We start from the raw sequence: 16,174 nt of genomic DNA, 5'->3' as shown, positions 1-16,174 counted from the left end.
AGGGTATTTTCAGTATGCTGCTATTATAAACAATGCTGGAGAGAATATCTTTATATATACATTTTTATCCTTGGGTTGATTATTCTGTAGGATATATTCCTAGATGTGTAATCGTGGACCAAAGGATAAACACAGTTTACGTGTTGTTAGAAATTGCCTCCTTGCCCTTTAAAAATGTTGTGCCTGGGCGCCTAGGTGGCTCAGTTGGTTAAGCAACTGCCTTCGGCTCAGGTCATGATCCTGGAGTCCCTGGATCAAGTCCCGCATGGGGCTCCCTGTTCGGCAGGGAGTCTGCTTCTCCCTCTGACCATAACCCCTCTCATGTGCTCTCTCTCATTCTCTCTCTCTCTCTCAAATAAATAAAAATCTTTAAAAAAAATAAAAAATAAATAAAAATGTGCCTCTTTGTAGCTTGTTGGTGAGGATCTTAAATCGATGATGTGGGGGTGGAGTGCATTTGGAGAATTAGAGAGGTAGGCAGGTGTGGGACTGAACTTCTTTCCTAACTGTATGTAGGTAGGACTGACCCCTTTTCTTTAACCCCTTTTTGTCACAAAGTGACAAACCCCTGTGTGCCTGTGGTTGTCTCACATAGATACCTAGAATGCAAGTGCTGGAGTAATGTACCCCAGGGAAACCTCACCTGCTGTCGTTTCTCCGGCCAGGGGAGCTGACCACCCTTATAGCCCTGGACCGCGAGAAGAAGGATACGTATAGCCTTGTTGCCAAGGCGACGGATGGAGGTGGCCAGTCGTGCCAGGCAGACGTGATCCTCCATGTGGAGGACGTGAATGACAACGCCCCCCATTTCTTCCCCAGCCACTGTGCTGTGGCTGTCTTCGACAACACCACAGTTAAGACCCCCGTGGCTGTGGTGTTGGCTCGGGATCCTGACCAAGGTGAGGAGGAGAAAGATTGGAGGCCATTTGCTCACAGGGTCACCTGAGGTGAGGGTTTGGCTCTTTGTGTGTTGCTCTGGGACGTGGCAAGGACTCTGTCTCCTTGCTGAGTGTATGAACACTCACAAGAGGAAAATGTTTGCCCACAAACGACATACCTAAGTGCTAGGTGACAAAAGATTTGGGCAATGTTTTGAGGCCGGTACAGGGCCTTTCAGCCTCATTGATTCTCACTGGCTGTCAGGCCTGGAGCCCTTTCAATTCTGCCATTTACCCTCAAGGACACTTAAAATACAAACATCTAATCTGAAATACGCCAGTCGGAACTATTCAACTCCAATTAATTTGTCACAAGAAAGGAATTTTTGGCACAAACTCTATTAAGCCTATTAAATTCCTTGATTCATTTTCTAGACAATAAAGTGGAATCACTTTCAGTATTTTACATTTGAATTTTAATGACATTATTTGCACTAGAGTTAATTCCTTTTCTTTAGAATTGACAAGGCAAATTAGATTCATGCACGAGTATTTGTTCCATATTGTACCAATTATAACTTCTGCCACCATGAAGCATTTTGTGTGTGCATATATATGTGTATATATATTTTTATATATACAGTACATATGTCCAATTTTCTTGAGTTTTTGCTTGGCATTGAAGGAGATGGGAGATTTTTGGAGGGATGTAGGGGTTCTAGAGAGGGCAAATAGAGCAGAGGCATCTAACGGCTACAAGGCCCTGTAGTGCTCACTAGCTCGTACTTGCACACTCCCAGGGACAAGGAGCTCCCTACTTCCTAGGCAACTACTCACCTACCTTCCATGGTGCCCCCCTACTTCCTAGCAGCTCCCTACCGACCTTCTGTGGTACCTCAGATAATTATCAGGTGCTACGTATTTTGAGCTGGCACCCACCAGTGCTTGTCTGGCCTCCTGTAGTCATACACATCTCCTAGATTTCTGCCCATGACAGCCCTTCCAAGGCGGGCAGGGGGTAATTATCTGCTCCAGCCCCAAGCTTTCCTTTCTGTGTGAAGGAGACCTAGTTTCTTCCATTACATGCTTCTGCTCACATCCTCTTTCTAGGACACATCCTGTGGCCCTTGTACCAGTTTACCATTAACCCTTCAAAACTGTTATAATTCTAATCCAAATATTCTACTCAGATATTCCAAATGTGGCCTGACCAGAAGCTCCCTCTCTCTAGAAAAATTATGGTCTCTCCAGAAAAATGTATATATGGGGGAATTGCATGGTATGTGCATTTAATTTATGTAAATTCCCCTATTCTACTAGGCAGTTCCTGCCACCATTCCACCAAAAGGGTGTGTGTCCCCATGTGTATGTAAGATGTGATTCCACCAAAAGGGTGTATGTCCCATGTGTATGTGAGATGTGATTCCCTCAGGCTCAGAGCCCGCACTCCTCCCACTGGGTAAGGATCTCACAGCTGAGCATTCGGTACTGGTGTTCTTCATACACAAAGACCACTAATGCTTCATCTAGTTACACAACCAAAGAACATAATAGAATCTGAGTCAAAGGTGAAGAAACACTGTGTGTTTTGATTTGCTAAGAACTTCCCATGGGTATGTGTGTTTCCTTAACTTTTTTTTTTTTTTAAGATTTTATTTATTTGACAGAGAGAGACACAGCAAGAGAGGGAACACAAGCAGGGGGAGTGGGAGAGGGAGAAGCAGGCCTCCCGCGGAGCAGGGAGCCAGACATGGGGCTCGATCCCAGGACCCTGGGATCATGACCTGAGCCGAAGGCAGACACTTAACGACTGAGCCACCCAGGCGCCCCTCCTTAACTTTTTATTTTGACATAATTATAGGCTCATAGGAAGTTGCATAAATAGTACTGAGAGACCCCTGCACTCTTCCCCCAGCTTTCCCCAATGGTGGCATTTTAGTTGTCGCAGGAAATTGGTACTGGGACATTACTGGTAACTCGACTATAAGCTGTATTCAGATTTCACCAGTTTTTACATGCACTCATTTGAATGTGTGCATGTAAGCGCATGGCTTTGTGTGTATAGTTCTATTCAATCTTATCCCACAGAGTGCCGTGTAACCACCACCACCATCAAGATATAGAATTGTTCTATCACAACCAAGGAACTCGCTATAGATGGTTTTGACCTTGCACAATTTTCACTTTATGAGCTGGCCTTGGAATCTAATCCCCACATAAACATTTTCAGATAATTTTATAGGTTTGCAGATGCCCTACCCCCAGAAACCTTTCTGTGAGGCTTGAACTCCCTGATGAAGAATCTCCCACTGAGAGATTCTCACTCTTAACGCAGCCTGAGCATGTTAGCCTTTATGGGGACCCTCCATCCCAGGCCCTCCTGTGGCTAGATGGGGCCAGAAGAGGGTCTCTCAATATGAACCATACCCTTGGTCTCCCCAACAGGTGCCAATGCCCAGGTGGTTTACTCTCTGACGGACTCTGCCGAAGGCCATTTTTCCATTGAGGCCACCACAGGTGTGATTCGGCTGGAGAAGCCACTACGGGTCAGGCCACAGGAAGCACTGGAGCTCACTGTCCGTGCCTCTGACCTGGGAACCCCGATACCACTGTCCACTCTGGGCACAGTCACTGTCTCAGTGGTAGGCCTCGATGACTATCTGCCTGTGTTCCTGAACACTGAGCATAGTGTGCAGGTGCCCGAGGACGCCCAGCTTGGCACAGAGGTGCTGCGGCTGGCCACCCTTACTCGCCCCACTGCCGAGAAGACCGGCTACCGCGTGGTCAGCGGAAACGAGCAGGGGAGGTTCCGCCTGGATGCCCGCACAGGTGAGCCAGTGCCTGAGGCAACCCCACCCCCTACATGCACCTGCACACACTGGGTCTTGGGGAACAGTGACTTCTTCACACATGGGGTGTGTGTGCCCCATGCAGACCTTCCCAGGACAAAACTCCTTTGGTTTTTCTCCACTCTGCATCTCTCCAGGTCCCAAGTCCCTCTTCCACCCTGGGGCCGGCTCCTGTGGGGACCCTCTTTATTCCTCCACATCCCCACCCAGGATGCTTGGCAACCCACTCTCCTTCCACAGTTTGTAGCTGTTGTAGATGTCCCAGCTCAGGCCCAGCCCCTGGAGGCTGAGGCCACTCTCTGTCCTTGGCTGACAAAGCACTTGCTGGAATCTGGGGCATAAGCTTCCCAGGGCAGGGCTACCTGCTTCCCTCCTACAGCCCTTCCCAAATATCCCAGCACCCCTGACTTTCCCCTTATTCTCATGAAGAGAACTAGGAAACAGTCTCTTCTTTCCTCCTAGCCACAGAAGAGTCTAAGTCAGACTCACAGAACCTTGTGGAAGGGCCTCAGAGGCTGCCCAGGTCAGATTCCTCCCCATAGCACCCTTGCAATGGTACTCTCTACCTCCCAGAGCAGCTGTCTTATCATTAAGCAGTACTTTTAAATGGTTGTACTATGGAGACTTTAAACATAAAAAAATAGAGAGAACAGTGTAATGAACCCCACGTTCCCATCACCCAGCTTCAGGAATTGTCAACGTGTGCCTGTCTGATTTCACATTTGCCCTTCACCACCACCCCCATTCACACATAATTGCATTTGATTGATAGGCAGTATTTTAAGTCTCTTTAAATCTCTAACATTTTCCTCCCCCTCTCTATTTCCCCCACCATCTAACTAATGAAACTTGGGTCATGTGTCAGGCAGAACTTTTTCTATTTTGGATTGAATACTGGCTATATCTTTTTGATGTCATATATCTCTTTAGCCCCTATATTTCTTATAAATGACATTTGGATTAATGATCTTGATCAGGTTCAAGCTTAATTTTGTGGCAACAGTGCTTCATAGATGATGCTGGGCTGTACTTGTCACTATGTTGGGAGGCATAAAACTGATAGGTTTTTTCTGAGGTTAAGATTGACAATGGGCTTGCGTGTTGTCAGCCTGACCCATCCATTATAGAGTCCTTCGTCAGCTGTCCTTCTAATGCTTTTAGCAACCTTAGATGATTATTTCCTAGATACATTATTTCATTAGGGGCAGCAAAATGGTGATCTTCTGATTTTATCATTCCTCATTCATTTACTAACTGGAATTCTTTCATAAAGAAGAGTTTTCTACCATTAAATATTTGGTTATCCAGGAACAGCATGATAAATCCTTATTCTTTTCCAATTTTCAGAAAAATAAATCTATGCCCTAGTAGTTCATTGAACAATTTGGGGTATTATAAAACTCTTTATAATCTAAGTTTTCTCATTTACTAGCTGGATGAACTTGGGCAGGTCATTTACCTGTTGAGAGTATCAGTTGACTCACCTAGAAAATGGGAACCACAGTTGTTCCTACTCTACAGAATTATTGATCTACATGAGAAAGATTTAATATTACAGACTTAAGTGAGATTTCAATGAAATATTATAGAAATAAGTGAGGGAAACATTGCTGTTGAGAATAACAATAAGAAAAATGAGAGGAGATGGAGGGGGAGGGGAGGGGAAGGTAATGGCGAAATAGAAAACAAAGAGGGTGATGTAAGAGACGAAGGAGGAGATGATGGAGATGAAGGAGATGACAGAGAGGAAGGAGATGGTGGAGGAGATGACAGAGTAGATGATGGATGAGAGGAAGGAGGAGATGATAGACGAGATGAAGGAGGAGATGGAGGACATGGTAGAGATGGTGGAGGAGAAAATGGAAGAGATTATGGAGGAGACAGAGGAGATGATGGAGGAGATCTGTCTCTCCCAACCCTGTTGAGCTGCCTCTCCTGGGGTCTGGCTCAAAACCCCTCAGCTCTCTGCCTTTGCAGTCCCAAATGCTTCATTGTTCTCATCATCTCTTGTTTCCTCAGGGATCCTGTATGTCAACAAGAGCCTGGACTTTGAGACAAGCCCCAAGTTCTTCCTATCCATAGAATGCAGCCGGAAAGGCTCTTCCTCCCTCAGTGACATGATCACAATCGTGGTCAACATCACTGATGTCAATGAACACCGACCCAGATTCCCCCAGGATCTGTACAGCACAAGGGTCTTAGAGAATGCCATTGTGGGTGACGTCGTGCTCACAGTAAGGACCTGCAACTTTGCCCTTCAGGGGGCATGGACTTGGGTGGGCTTTTATCCCCCCCTCTGTCAGATGTCTACGAGCATGGGTTAGTTTATCAATTTATACACTATAGACTTAACTCTGACTTGCAGCCACTTGGCCAAACTGTTTCTCATGACAGAGGGTCTCAGGGCTATGTTTGATAAGGTCTAGATCAGGTACTGATAGAACGGGACATAGGAGAGACCCCAGAGGACCGCCAGAGGCTCCAAGGTCTGGGAACGGCCTGGAATATTAGTGTGTGTATAGGAGGAGGGGCACCAAATAACACCTCTTTGCATTTAGACACGCAATTGCTCCCTGCTACATAGAGTGAAACCAAACTCTGTATGCCCATATTCAAGGTTCTCTATGATCCCTCTTTATTCTGCCTTCTGGTCTTAATCTGCTTCCACTCTCAGACATGCATCCTATGCTCCAACCACACAGGAAGATGTGCCTTTCCCTAAACAGTCTCTGCACTTTCACACATTCTGGGCTCCTGCCTGGAACGCTGGCTCTATTCCCAGAAGCCCTCCTTATCCTTCTGAGACTCAGGGATGCTTTGCTAATCTCCCCAGGTAGATTCACTGTGTTCTCTGTGCTCTCGTAAAGCTGATCATACTTTGCCCCAAATTAGAATTACCCATAAAATTAGACATTAAACTTCCTGTGGGCATCTTCATTTTGGCACATCCCTCACCTCCTGGCTCAGGACCTAGTACCCTGTCAGTGTGAGTGAATGAGTAAATGAATGAATCATGGCATGCTGAAATCTATACTAGGATATAAAATGAAGAGATTCCTTTCATAGGGATGACTGTGGTCCAGGGACTGCCAGCCCAATGGCAGTCATTGGAATGGGGACATATCTGTCCCCTTACACTCCCAGGGGCCAATGTTCCTTTCTGGTCCCTCTTGCCCTCCATTCACAACTACCCTCCCATTGCTGCAGGTGTCAGCGACTGATGAAGATGGACCTGCAAATAGTGCCATCACCTACAGCCTGGTAGGAGGGAACCAGCTCGGGCACTTTGCTGTCCACCCCAAGAAGGGGGAGCTACAAGTCGCCAAGGCCCTGGATTGGGAACAGGTGAGTCATGTGGGAGGGGCCCAATCTGAGCTTATCAGAGCAGAGATATGGCCCCGATGCAGGTCCAGAGGATGAACTGTGGTCAACACCCCATGCTGACTTCTCCAGACTTGTCCTCAGCATCCCACACTTGTTTTCTCTGTGTGGTCTCTGTGACCTGTGAGGCCAGAGGCAGGAGAGGGACTAAGTGACCCTTAACCTTCACTGGAGGAGGTCGGGCTAGCTTCTTACTATTGACCAGGAATCATTAGATCATTATAATAAATTATCATTTATTGAGCGCCTGCTCTGTGCCAGGAACTTTGCTAAGTGCTTTATTACATTGTGCCATTTGGTCCTTAAAATAATCCTAGGGGGTGGGTCCTGATATCCTCACGGATGTTTAGTCACCTTCCCAAGTTCGCACAGCTGGTAAGTGGTGGAACTGGAAATCAAACCTATTTCTTCCTGACTCCAAAACCTGGACCCTAAAATAGCATGGGTGGGTAGTGGAGGTGGGCATAGGGAATGTCTCCATCTTATTTTTCTGAAAACATTAGTGATGAGTCATGGGGCAGAACTGAGGGGTCTTGTTGCTAACTCTCCATTGGCATCTTGCTACAGACTTCTAGCTATTCCCTGAGGCTCCGAGCCACAGACAGCGGGCGGCCCCCACTGCATGAGGACACAGACATTGCTATCCAAGTGGTTGATGTCAATGATAACCCACCGAGATTCTTCCAGCTCAACTACAGCACCTCTGTCCAGGTACACTTGAGCTTCCAAAGACATCCTGAAGCCTTCCTCCCTTCATTTCCCTCCTAGTGGAGGGTGCTCATCACTGGTATCAGTCTACCAAAACAGTGGCTGTGACCTTGCCACTGATATCCCTAATGGCAACACAGCCTGCTAAAGGGGACTATGAATTATGGAATTAAAAATAATCAGGCACTGTGCTAGGCATTTCCACATCCAGTACCTCATTTGGGACTCACATAGCTGCATGAAGCAGGTGGTACAGTAGTCCTCCCTTATCCATGGTTTTGCTTTCTGTGGTTTCAGTCAGGCTGACCCCTAGTCAACCACAGTCCAGAAGCTGATGATCCCTCTCTGACATATCATCAGACGGTCCATAGTAGCCTAATGTACATCACACATTCTGTGTGCCTATGTCATTCATCTCACTTCATCTCATCACATGGGCATCTTACTATCCTCACATCATCACAAGAAGAATGGGGGAGTACAGATATTTTTAGAGAGGGAGACCACACTCACATAACTTTTATTATAGTATATTGTTATGATTTTCTATTTTGGCATTAGTTATTGCTGTTAATCTCTTACTGTGCCTAATTGATAAATTTTATCATAGAGATGTATGTATAGTGTCCATGCTTTCAGGCATCCACTAGGGGTCTTAGAACATATCCCTGTGGATAAGGAGGCCTACTCTGCCCACTTCACAGATTTTTTAAATGTAGGTGCAGAAATGTACCCTAGCTAGAATGTGGCAAATTTGGGATTTAAACCCAGATGATTTTCCAGATCCCCAAACTATTTCCACCATACCAGTGGTTTACAAATGGGATCTGGAGAGGGCCTAGGGATTCAATGGGAATTACGACCATAAGAGGTGAGGGAGGTAATGAAGAGGATAGGAAGGCAGAATCCTGGGTCCTGCTATGTATCAGACAGAGTCTCTCCACTTTTATTTGTTTGTATATTATTAGTTAGGATGTTTTGACTGCCAATAACAGATTATCTGACTAAAATGTCATTAAATAATAAGGGCTTATTTTTTCATATAACAAAAGGTGTGATGGTGGGAAGTTCTATTCCAGAACTGGTTATTTCAGCAGAAAAACAGTATCACAGCTTTGGGCTAGCTTCTTTGAAATTCCCTCACCTTCTTTGTCATGGTTACAAAATGGCTGCTGCAGCTCCAGCATCACATCCTTGTCTAACCATCTTCAAAGACAAACAGAAAAGGACTTCCCCCCACCCCAGGCTCTGTTTTTATCAAAGAAAGTTTCTCAGAACCCTCACCTGGTTGACTTCTCCAGTGATCAGAATCAGATTACATGATCACCATTACACCAAAAACTAGCACAGGGAATCAGATTTTATAACTGACTTAGACCAATCACAGTCCATCTCTCTCCTTTTTTTTTTTTTATTTTTTGAGAAGGAGAGGGAGAGAGCATGAGTGGGGAGGGGCAGAGGAAGAGAGAATCTTAAGCAGGCTCCATGCCCAGTGAGCAGAGCCTGACGCAGGGCTCAATCTCACAACCCTGAGATCGTGACCTGAGCTGAAATCAAGAGTTGGACATTTAACCAACTTGAGCCTCCCAGGTGTCCCAGTCCATCTCCTCTTAATAAGGGCATATCTTTTGTGAGGATATTGCCACCCCACAAAAGTCAGGTTTTGTAAGAAAGGAAGGAAGGAATGCCTGTTGGATAGGCAACCATTAATTTCTGTCCATAAGATTCTATTTGTAGATAGGATTTTGTTGCAAAAAAGATACAGATACTGAATCCCTATGTTATAGAACAGAGACTGGAATTATACCCAGGGAATCAATTTTTCTTAGTTGCATGCTTACTCATTTTTAAATTTTCTCATTGAGTTGGGTGTTCCATCCAAGGATGGGTGTTCCATCCTTCTAAGCAGGAAACCATTTATAGGTGTTCAGTTGACCCTATGAATCACAAAACTTCCACATGGATCCCAAGCACTAACTAAGTTATGTACATGAATTATATCAGCTATGTGACCTTGGTCAAGTCACCTTCTATAGGATAAAGGGACTCTAAGGACCCTTCCTGCCTTAATAGGCTTTGTTTCTAAGATTTAGCACTGCCCTCAGGAAGCTCCTGGTCTAGACTGGCGAAGCCAACAACTAATTCACAGGCTCACAGAATGAATGAATGATAGCTCTAAGTCCAGACATGGCCTGAGAGCAGCCAGAGTGCTGAGGACTCATCCCAGATGAGGGGATCCAGAAAGATGCAAAAGGAAGGACTGGAACTCATTTTGCTCTTTCCTGGTACTCTCTATCTCAGGAAAACTCACCCATTGGTAGCAAAGTCCTGCAGCTGATCCTGAGTGACCTGGACTCCCCAGAGAATGGTCCACCCTACTCATTCCAAATCACCAAGGGGAATGACGGCTCTGCCTTCCAAGTGACCCCTGATGGATGGCTAGTGACTGCTGTGGGCCTGAGCAGAAGAGTTCAGGAATGGTATCAGCTTCAGATCAAGGTGAGAGCTGTGTTGGGCCACTGGTGGTGACCATGGGGACAGTAATGTGCTGGCAAAAGCACTATCAGTGCTTCTATTATTAGGAGAAAATGTACAGAGCTCTTACTAGGTGCTGGGCACTGGGTTAAGTGCTTCACATGCATTATTGCATTAAACCCTCACAACAGGCTTTAGGGTGGGTGCAATTAGCACCCCCACTTTATAGAGGTGGTAACTGAAGCACAGGGAGGTTGAGTGACTGGGTTAAAGTAATACTACCAATAAGTGGCAGAGGTGGGTTGCCTCAGACCAAATACTCTGACCCTGGAGCCTAACCTCTGAATTCCTGCATAGTGTCCGGGCAGAACAACAAACACCCTCACCCTGGCTCTAACTGCTTGAGTTTGGCCAGGACAGCTCTCTGAACCTCACAGGAACTGGTGTGGGGTCCAAACTGGAGAAGATATACATGTTTAGGGGGTCATGGTGGTATTGCAAAGGGTAGAGTAAGAATAGCCGAAGGGAAGTGGTCAAGATGGTAGTTAAACATTTCTTCTTCATTTCATTCCCTCAAAATCCCTTTCCTAAATCTCAAGTCCTAGTGGACCCTGTTATTCTGTGAACTTCTTCTGAGCTCAGGATGATATATCCAACCATTCATCCAGCCAGCCAGTCAGTGATTTGCTGTCTTTCAACAAATATTGAGCAGCCATCCTGTGTCATGCCCTATACTCGCTGCTAGTAATATAGCAGGGGGAAAGAAGGGGATGATCCCTGTCCCTGTGGGCTTTTGATTCTAGTCATGGAGATACACCATAAACAAATGAAGAAAGAAAGTGCCTTATGAAAGGCACAGAGGAGACATATTCGGAGGGCGGCTCCCCTCATGAGGAAGGGACATTTGAGCTGGGACCTGAGAGGAGCCAGCCGTGTGAAAAATGGGCAGGAGAGTGTCACAGGCAGGAACAAGATAAGCCAATTCTTGAGTTGGGAAAGAGCTTGAAGTAGCCTGAGATGGGGCCAATGTGGTCAGCATAGTCATCCTAATGGGAATAAAGCTGAAGAGATGGGTTGGGTGGATCATGGAGGCCTCATAGCTTGGGTGACCATACTACCTGAGGTCCAAACTGAGGCACTTGAGAGGGAGAGAAGCACTAAAAATAGTTAATTGGTGACCACTGAGCCACAACAGGATCAATTAGTGAAAATCAAGACTGATCTGGGCAAACCAGGAAGTACAGCCATCCTAATTATAAGCCTTGGTAATACTTTTAGTATTACTTCCAATCCCAGTGGGAGAGAGTGGTGTGGAAACCTTGAGCAGATAACAAAGATGCAAGAAGTGGATAGACTAGGGACAAGCTCTGCATGGAAATAAACAGGAGTTGGTGATAGACTGGATATGGGGAGAGAGAGAAGAATCAGGGGTGATTCCCAGGTTCCAGACTCTAGTGAAGACTGGGCAGGTGTGGCCATTGCTGAGGCTGGAAAGATGGTGAGATGGGGGAAGGACAGGTTTATGGGGGTAAAATGAGCACTCCGTTTTGCACATGTCACCTTTTAGGTGCCCATGAGACATCGACATGAAGGTGTCCAGTAGGTAGTTGGGAATGGAAGTCTGCAGCTCAGAGGACAGGTGTGGGCTAACACAGAGGGTTCTCAGAGCGAAGGGCATGGACACGATTGCCTAGGAAACAATGAACTCTGTCTCCTGACCCAGACAATCACTCAGTAACTATCATCTCTTGCACGTGTCCTGTATTTCCGCTTTTGTTCACTGGGAGGCACTAAAGGCCAGCAAAGAAAGGGGCCATGGACACAGGTAGGAGGACAGATTCTGCTCTGGCCTTACCTCCCATATGATCTTGGGCGAGTTACTTGACCTCTTTGAGCCTAAGTGATAGCTTTTGTAAAATGGGAGACTTTGTGGTGTCTATCTCCTAAGAAAGGTTAAGGTTACAGTTAGGGTTGATAGGATATCTCATATCATGCATCAGAAGCATTAGAAGTGACCAGCATACAGTCTGCACTCAGTTGATGCCAGCTGTATGTTATACTTAGCAGTAGTATTAATTATTGCTGTTGCTATTGATATCCCACCTGTGTTATGCACAAATCCCAGCACTAGGTATAATTTCACAACTTGTTCGCCCACTCAAAGCACTGGAACACACGTGAACAAGATACTACTGTAGGGAAAGTTGTGGAGGCCCCTGGTGACAGCCGGGAAAGTGAACAAGTCACTGAAGGAAACTTCGTCCTTGCTAATCTGGACAGAAAGTTGCAGGGACGCTTGGCAAAATATGAAAGGAAAAGGCATTTTTTATTTACATTCTTTTCCTTGCTTAACTGAGGTCATAGCATGGCCTTGTTAAAACCTTCAATGGCTTTTCACGGCTCTGACATAAAACCCGACCTTGGGCTCCTCAGCCCATCAGTGACAGGGTGGCCTCCCTTGCGCCCCCTTCTGGTCCTCAGCCCTGCCCACTCGCTCCAGCAGCCGTGGCCCTTCCGCCCCGTCGAGCTCACCACATTCTTTCTACTCTGGGGCTGGTCACTTGCTGTTCCCTTTGTCACCTCCTCTCCTTACCTCTTCTCATCCCTTAGGACTCAGTTCAAGGGTCACCTCTTCCTCAAGTGTCACGACTTCCCTCCCACCTGATTTGAGTTAGGACCCTTTCACTCTTCAGATTTCTGTCCCATGCTCCATTTATCTCCTTCACAGCACTTTATCCATGTCTGACATTCTCTTGTTTATTTGGTAACGTATTGACGGTCTCTTTTCTCCCGATCACAGCAGAGGGCCTGTAGAAAGCACTCAGTAAGTACTTGTTGGCTGACCTGAGGACGCAATGCCCACCCTGACCCCAATCACATAGTAAAGGGGGATCCCAAAGAGAACCTCCTTCGGCTGACAGGGGCCACGAAGGATGCACACTGGAATCATGAAGAGACACTTGATGACTCACTTAAGGAAAGAGACAGAATGAGGGACATTGGAGAGGAAGGAGGCACGAGTGCAAGTGGCTGGAGAGACTTAGGAAGAGGCTCAGAGAGCTGTCAGATGAGGAAACGGAGTTAAGTTTTACTGGGAGGTATGGGATATAACTCCCTCCACAAGACCTTCGGTGCTTTGGAGTTATTGTCCTCTTTTTCGATTGTGACGACATGCTGAGCCTGGCCTCAAGCAGAGAGACGTGGCTGCCCCAGGAGGCCCAGACGCGTTCGGGCCACAGACAGCTGCAGTCCTGGGCTAACAGCAGTGCTTGTTTTGCCCACAGGTGTCAGACAGCGGCATCCCTCCCCTCTCGTCTTCGACATCTGTCAGAGTCCGTGTCACGGAGCAGAGCCACTACCCACCCTCCGCCCTCCCACTGGAGATCTTCATCACCATCGGGGAGGAGGAGTTCCAGGGTGGCATGGTGGGCAAAATCCATGCCACAGACCGAGACCCACAGGACACGCTGACCTATAGCCTGGCAGGAGAGGACACCCTGGCCAGGCACTTCTCAGTGGGCGCCCCCGATGGCAAGATTATCGCCGCCCAGGGCCTGCCTCGTGGCCGCTATGCATTCAACGTCACAGTCAGTGACGGGACCTTCGCCGCCACTGCTGGGGTCCACGTCCATGTGTGGCATGTGGGGCGAGAGGCTCTGCAGCAGGCCATGTGGATGGGCTTCCACCAGCTCACTCCAGAGGAGCTGGTGAGCGACCACTGGAGGAACCTACAGAGGTTCCTCAGCAACAAACTGGACATCAAACGAGCTAACATCCACCTGGCCAGCCTTCAGCCTGCAGAGGCCACAGCTGGGGTGGATGTGCTCCTGGTCTTTGAGGGGCATTCTGGAACTTTCTACAAGCTCCAGGAGCTGGCATCTGTCATCACTCGCTCAGCCAAAGAGATGGAGCACTCAGTGGGAATTCAGATGAGGTCAGCCATGCCCGTGGTGCCCTGCCAGGGCCCAAGCTGCCAGGGTCAAATGTGCCAAGAGACAGTGCACCTGGACCCCAGGGTGGGGCCCACGTACAGCACAGCCAGGCTCAGCATCCTGACCCCACGGCACCGCCTGGAGAGGAGCTGCTCCTGCAATGGTGAGGAATGGGCTTCCCCATAACAATCAGCACTGCAGGGCTCAGCCAGACTGACTGCAGGGATGGAGATCCCAGGGAGGCCCTGTGGGGTAGTAAGAGGGGCGTTTCAGCAGGGCCACAGGCCACCATGGGATGGGTAGTGGCCTCACAAAATCTAGTCATGGAATAGCACCCTATTCCTGGCCACTTTCTGGAGTTTTGAAAATAACAGTAAGGATACAAGAAGCAGTTAGCATGACGACTGAAAGCACACACTCTGGCATCAGACTGCCTGGGTTTAAATCCCAGCTCTGCCACTTGAGAGCCAAGTGACCTTAGGAAAATTATCTAGCCTCTCTGTGTCTTTGGGCTGTTATAGGGATTAAATGAGTATTAAATATCAAGGGCTTGCTTAGAAAAGTGCCTGACATATAAAGAGAAAGTGGTCACTAACATGAGTTACTAATAGTACTACTATTATTACTACAGCCTGGTGGCTATAACCTTAAGACTTAGACAGCTTAGGTTTTAACTCCAGCTCTATCTCTTACTAGCTGTGTAACCTTGGATGGGTTACTAAATTCTCTGAGCTGTAGATTTTCATCTATAAAATAATGAAAATACTATCACCTGCCTTCTGGAGTTGGCTTGGGGAGTATATTATTTAATGGTTATAAAAGCACTTAGCCTTTGGCCCATAAGCACCCTGTCCATGATGGCCGTCATTCACATGGTAGCAGCTGTTGCTAGAAGGACTCTGCCATGTGCCAGGCACTGTATATGTTACCTAAACTGATTGGCACCAACACCCTACGAAGCAGGGTCATTAGTTCTAACTACAGTTGAAACTGAGGGATGGGGAGTGTATTGGTTTACCTGAAACTTCATGGCCTCCGGTGAAGGGCTGGTTATCTAAATACCTGTGTGTCCCACTCTAAAGCCTGAGCTCTTCACTGAGCTCTACAGGAAGTCAGTTTCCTCCTGCAGACTCACTCCAACACCCCTGGCATCAAGAATCCATGCCCTGGACCAGCTTAGGAGCATTGGCAAAAGGAAAATGACACTGTGTCCCATTCACCATCGCCCCCTGCCTGGCCTACCCTTTATGGGTTCCCCCTGATTGCATTAGGGAAATTCTTTCTCTAAAGATTTGTGGACTTTCTCCAGGTCCCACTGTATATTGGCTGGGTGAGCTACTCTTGATGTGTGTGTGTGTTTATGGGGCAGGGTGGGGGAGTGCTTCCCTTCTGTGTCTCTTGCTCCAGAGTTGCCTGCAAGGAAAGCTGTGATGGCCGAAGGTTCTCTCTTGGTCACCTGGCCAAAGAGCAGAGGTTCTAAAATTCATGCTTGTGCAACATCATCTAGGGAGTGTTTTTTTTTTTTTTCCAATTAAGAACTCATTTATTACACTCTTTTAAACCAGTGATCTATTGACACTCACAAGATATGAACATAAAGTACAATTTAGTGTTTAAAATAGTACAGTGAATTAAATTTATCATGGACTGTTAGCTCATTGGAAGAGTTGACAAAGATGATTATTTTTGTGCAACCCAAGAAGAGTGTCTTATATGAACTTCCGCTAAAGAAGAAATATGAAGTGAAAAAAAGTGGAATGCCAACAACTTAATATAAGAAACTACATTATAGAACCATTATTCTGCCTTATAAAACTGGAAAACAGGAGAGAAGGAAAACATACTACATGTACACTGGTGGAAGACAGTAACATCATTCATTCAGTTAGTATTTGTGACACACCCGCTATGTGCACTGTGCTAAGTGCTAACCATGGGGAGTGTGATTTTA

The 16,174-nt window shown here is 46.8% G+C and overlaps 2 protein-coding genes across 5 annotated transcripts in view; one reads left to right on the top strand and one right to left on the bottom strand.

The window, feature by feature from the left end:
- Positions 1-16,174, bottom strand: part of SLC36A1 (solute carrier family 36 member 1) — a 275,737-nt gene that overhangs the window by 193,839 nt on the left and 65,724 nt on the right. The window lies entirely within an intron of this gene.
- The window catches only part of FAT2 (FAT atypical cadherin 2), an 81,782-nt gene that overhangs the window by 53,835 nt on the left and 11,773 nt on the right, over positions 1-16,174 (top strand). The window contains exons 13-19 of the mRNA XM_078066758.1: positions 666-899; positions 3,324-3,707; positions 5,747-5,961; positions 6,935-7,072; positions 7,676-7,819; positions 10,118-10,315; positions 13,576-14,386. Of these exons, the coding sequence (XP_077922884.1) occupies positions 666-899; positions 3,324-3,707; positions 5,747-5,961; positions 6,935-7,072; positions 7,676-7,819; positions 10,118-10,315; positions 13,576-14,386 (2,124 nt within the window). The remainder of the gene's footprint in view (positions 1-665; positions 900-3,323; positions 3,708-5,746; positions 5,962-6,934; positions 7,073-7,675; positions 7,820-10,117; positions 10,316-13,575; positions 14,387-16,174) is intronic.

This window comes from Halichoerus grypus, chromosome 2 (genome assembly GCF_964656455.1).
Source record: "Halichoerus grypus chromosome 2, mHalGry1.hap1.1, whole genome shotgun sequence".
Lineage (NCBI taxonomy): Eukaryota > Metazoa > Chordata > Mammalia > Carnivora > Phocidae > Halichoerus > Halichoerus grypus.
Note: the sequence above shows the minus strand (reverse complement) of the source record. Positions and strands in the feature narration are given on the sequence as shown.